At 35.3% G+C, this 2,827-nt stretch overlaps 1 protein-coding gene across 1 annotated transcript in view; it reads left to right on the forward strand.

The window, feature by feature from the left end:
* RNF180 (ring finger protein 180) overlaps nt 1-2,351 on the forward strand; it is a 245,803-nt gene extending 243,452 nt beyond the window's left edge. Inside the window, exon 6 of the mRNA XM_010845509.1 lies at nt 1,355-2,351. Within this exon, the coding sequence (XP_010843811.1) occupies nt 1,355-1,554 (200 nt within the window). The 3' untranslated portion in view covers nt 1,555-2,351. The remainder of the gene's footprint in view (nt 1-1,354) is intronic.
* The last annotated feature ends 476 nt before the right edge of the window (nt 2,352-2,827 follow it).

Below are 2,827 nucleotides of genomic sequence, written 5' to 3' on the forward strand. Positions count from 1 at the left end.
GAATCACTGCAGATGGTGACTGCAGCCATGATATTAAAAGATGCTTGCTCCTTGGAAGAAAAGCTATGAGCAACCTAGATAGTATATTGAAAAGCAGAGACATTACTTTGCCAACAAAGGTCCATCTAGTCAAAGCTATGTATGGTTTTTCCAGGAGTCATGTATGGATATGAGAGTTGGATTATAAATAAAGCTGAGCACCTAAGAATTGATGCTTTTGAACTATGGTGTTGGAGAAGATTCTTGAGAGTCCCTTGGACTGCAAGGAGATCCAACCAGTCCATCCTAAAGGAGATCAGTCCTGAGTGTTCATTGGAAGGACTGATGTTGAGGCTGAAACTCCAATACTTTGGCCACCTAATGTGAAGAACTGACTCATTTGAAAAGACCCTGATGCTGGGAATGATTCAAGGCCAGAAGAGAAGGGGACAACAGAGGATGAGATGGTTGGATGACATCACCAACTCGATGGAGATGAGTTTGGATAAACTCCAGGAGTTGGTGATGGACAGGGAGGCCTGGCCTGCTACAGTCCATGGGGTCGCAAAGAGCTGGACACGACTGAGCGACTGAACTGAACTGATGTACCCCAGTGTTCATAGCAGCATTATATACAATAGCCTATGTAAGGGTCCATCAACAGATGAACAGATAAAGATGGGATATACATACACACAATGCAATATTCCTCAGTCATTGAAAAAAGAATGAAGTTTTGACACTTGCAACAATATGGATAGGCCTGGAGGACACTATGCTTAGTGAAATAAGTCAGAAAAATACAAATACTGTATGTTATCACTTATATATGGAATCTAAACACTAAGATGAGTAAATATGACACAACAGAAACAGACTCATACAGAGAACAGACTAGTTGTTATCAGTGGGGACAGGCAAGGAAGGAAGACAGGAGGAGGTAGGAGATTCAGAAGTATACACTACTGTGTATTAAAATAAGCTACAGGATATATTGTGTACACAGGAAATATAGCCAATATTTTATTATAACTTTAAATGGAGCATAATCTATAAAAATATTAAATCGTATGCTATATATTTGACACTAATATTGTAGATCAACTATACTTCAGTTTTTAAAAAAGAATAGTCTCTTGACTCCATATTCCATGCTTTTCGCTAATTTTACTGTCCCCCTTAGAAGCTTTAACTGAAAAAGACTTCTGATAGTTGCTTATCATTAAAAAGAAAAACTGTATGAATACAATATATGCCCCTCAGTGAAATCAGGATAATGCTCTGGTCATGATACTCATGTTCATAATGCAGCTTCCTTTCTGAGCACTTATCTGAGTTGAATGGGCTTTCAATTGCATGTTCATGTATCTTCTAGGTTTCCACAGACGTGCAGCTCCAGTTACAAGAAGGCAGTTCCCACACGGTGCACACAGGATGGATTACCTGCACTTCGAGGATGACAGCCGTGGATGGTGGTTTGACATGGATATGGTGATCATCTATATTTATTCAGTGAACTGGGTCATTGGATTCATTGTTTTCTGCTTTCTTTGCTATTTTTTCTTTCCATTTTAGGAATTTTCATACCTTAATACTGTTGCACAATTACAAGTGATGTAGATAACAATACTTAAACATTTTTAAAATGTGCTTTGAAGTTTTTATAATGTATTATATAAATTGTTGGTGTTTATAGAAAATATGAGAATGGATTTATTTATGAATGTTTCATGTAACAAACTGAACTTGACTTAAGATCTAATCTATTAGCACTTAGCAACAATGCACTATTAATTTTACAGTTCTCCTTGATGTGGGATTTGTGGTTCTAATTTTACAATGTCACTTTTACACATATTGTAAAGACTGAGGTTTTCCATCCACTTAAAAATACAAAATGAAATGATAATATGAGTAGATATTATCTTTAATTATAAACTATTTAGTAATCGTCACCTATTCTCAGGCAAGTTATATACATTAAAGGTAAACCATCTTCTCTGGGAACTAATCTAGCAGGGTATATTCAGTTTTGCTTTCCAGTGATCTCTATTTATGTCCTTAGTTTCCTTTCTATTACCAACACAGCTGACTATACTTTGTTTTTAACAGACCTAATAATATCATTAGTGCAATGTTTTAAACTATTACAAGAATAGAATAGAATAGTAAACACAAACAAAATAAAAAGGAAAAATAAAACTAATTCACACCAACAAAGACTTAGAAAATTACATTAACACTTTTCCAATTGCAGGATTACTCACCTGAAGAAATTAAAAAGTTACTTTCAGAGCAATGCATGTCTAAGCTGTAATTAATTTAGTGATTCTTTTAACTTGGAGGTTGTCAAATATATTGTAAATGTACAATAAAGAGTGGCTTTTAAATTTTTTCATTGTTATTAACTAATTTTATGTCTGAAATAAGAATTGTTGAAAACAGGCTTAAGGGTTTATAGAACAAAAACTTGGCTTATTATTATTATTACTACAGTATTCCTTGGAATTAGTTTTCCCATATTAATTTTTTTTTAATTTTATTTTATTTAACTTTACAATATTGTATTGGTTTTGCCATATATCAAAATGAATCTGCCACAGGTATACACGTGTTCCCCATCCTGAACCCTCCTCCCTCCCCATACCATCCCTCTGGGTCGTCCCAAGCATCCAGTATCGTGCATCGAACCTGGACTGGCAACTCATTTCATACATGATTTTATACATGTTTCAATGCCATTCTCCCAAATCATCCCACCCTCTCCCTCTCCCACAGAGTCCAAAAGACTGTTCTATATATCAGTGTCTCTTTTGCTGTCTCGTATACAGGGTTATTGTTACCATCT

The sequence above is a fragment of the Bison bison genome, unplaced genomic scaffold (assembly GCF_000754665.1).
Source record: "Bison bison bison isolate TAMUID 2011002044 unplaced genomic scaffold, Bison_UMD1.0 scf7180017864218, whole genome shotgun sequence".
Taxonomy (NCBI): domain Eukaryota; kingdom Metazoa; phylum Chordata; class Mammalia; order Artiodactyla; family Bovidae; genus Bison; species Bison bison.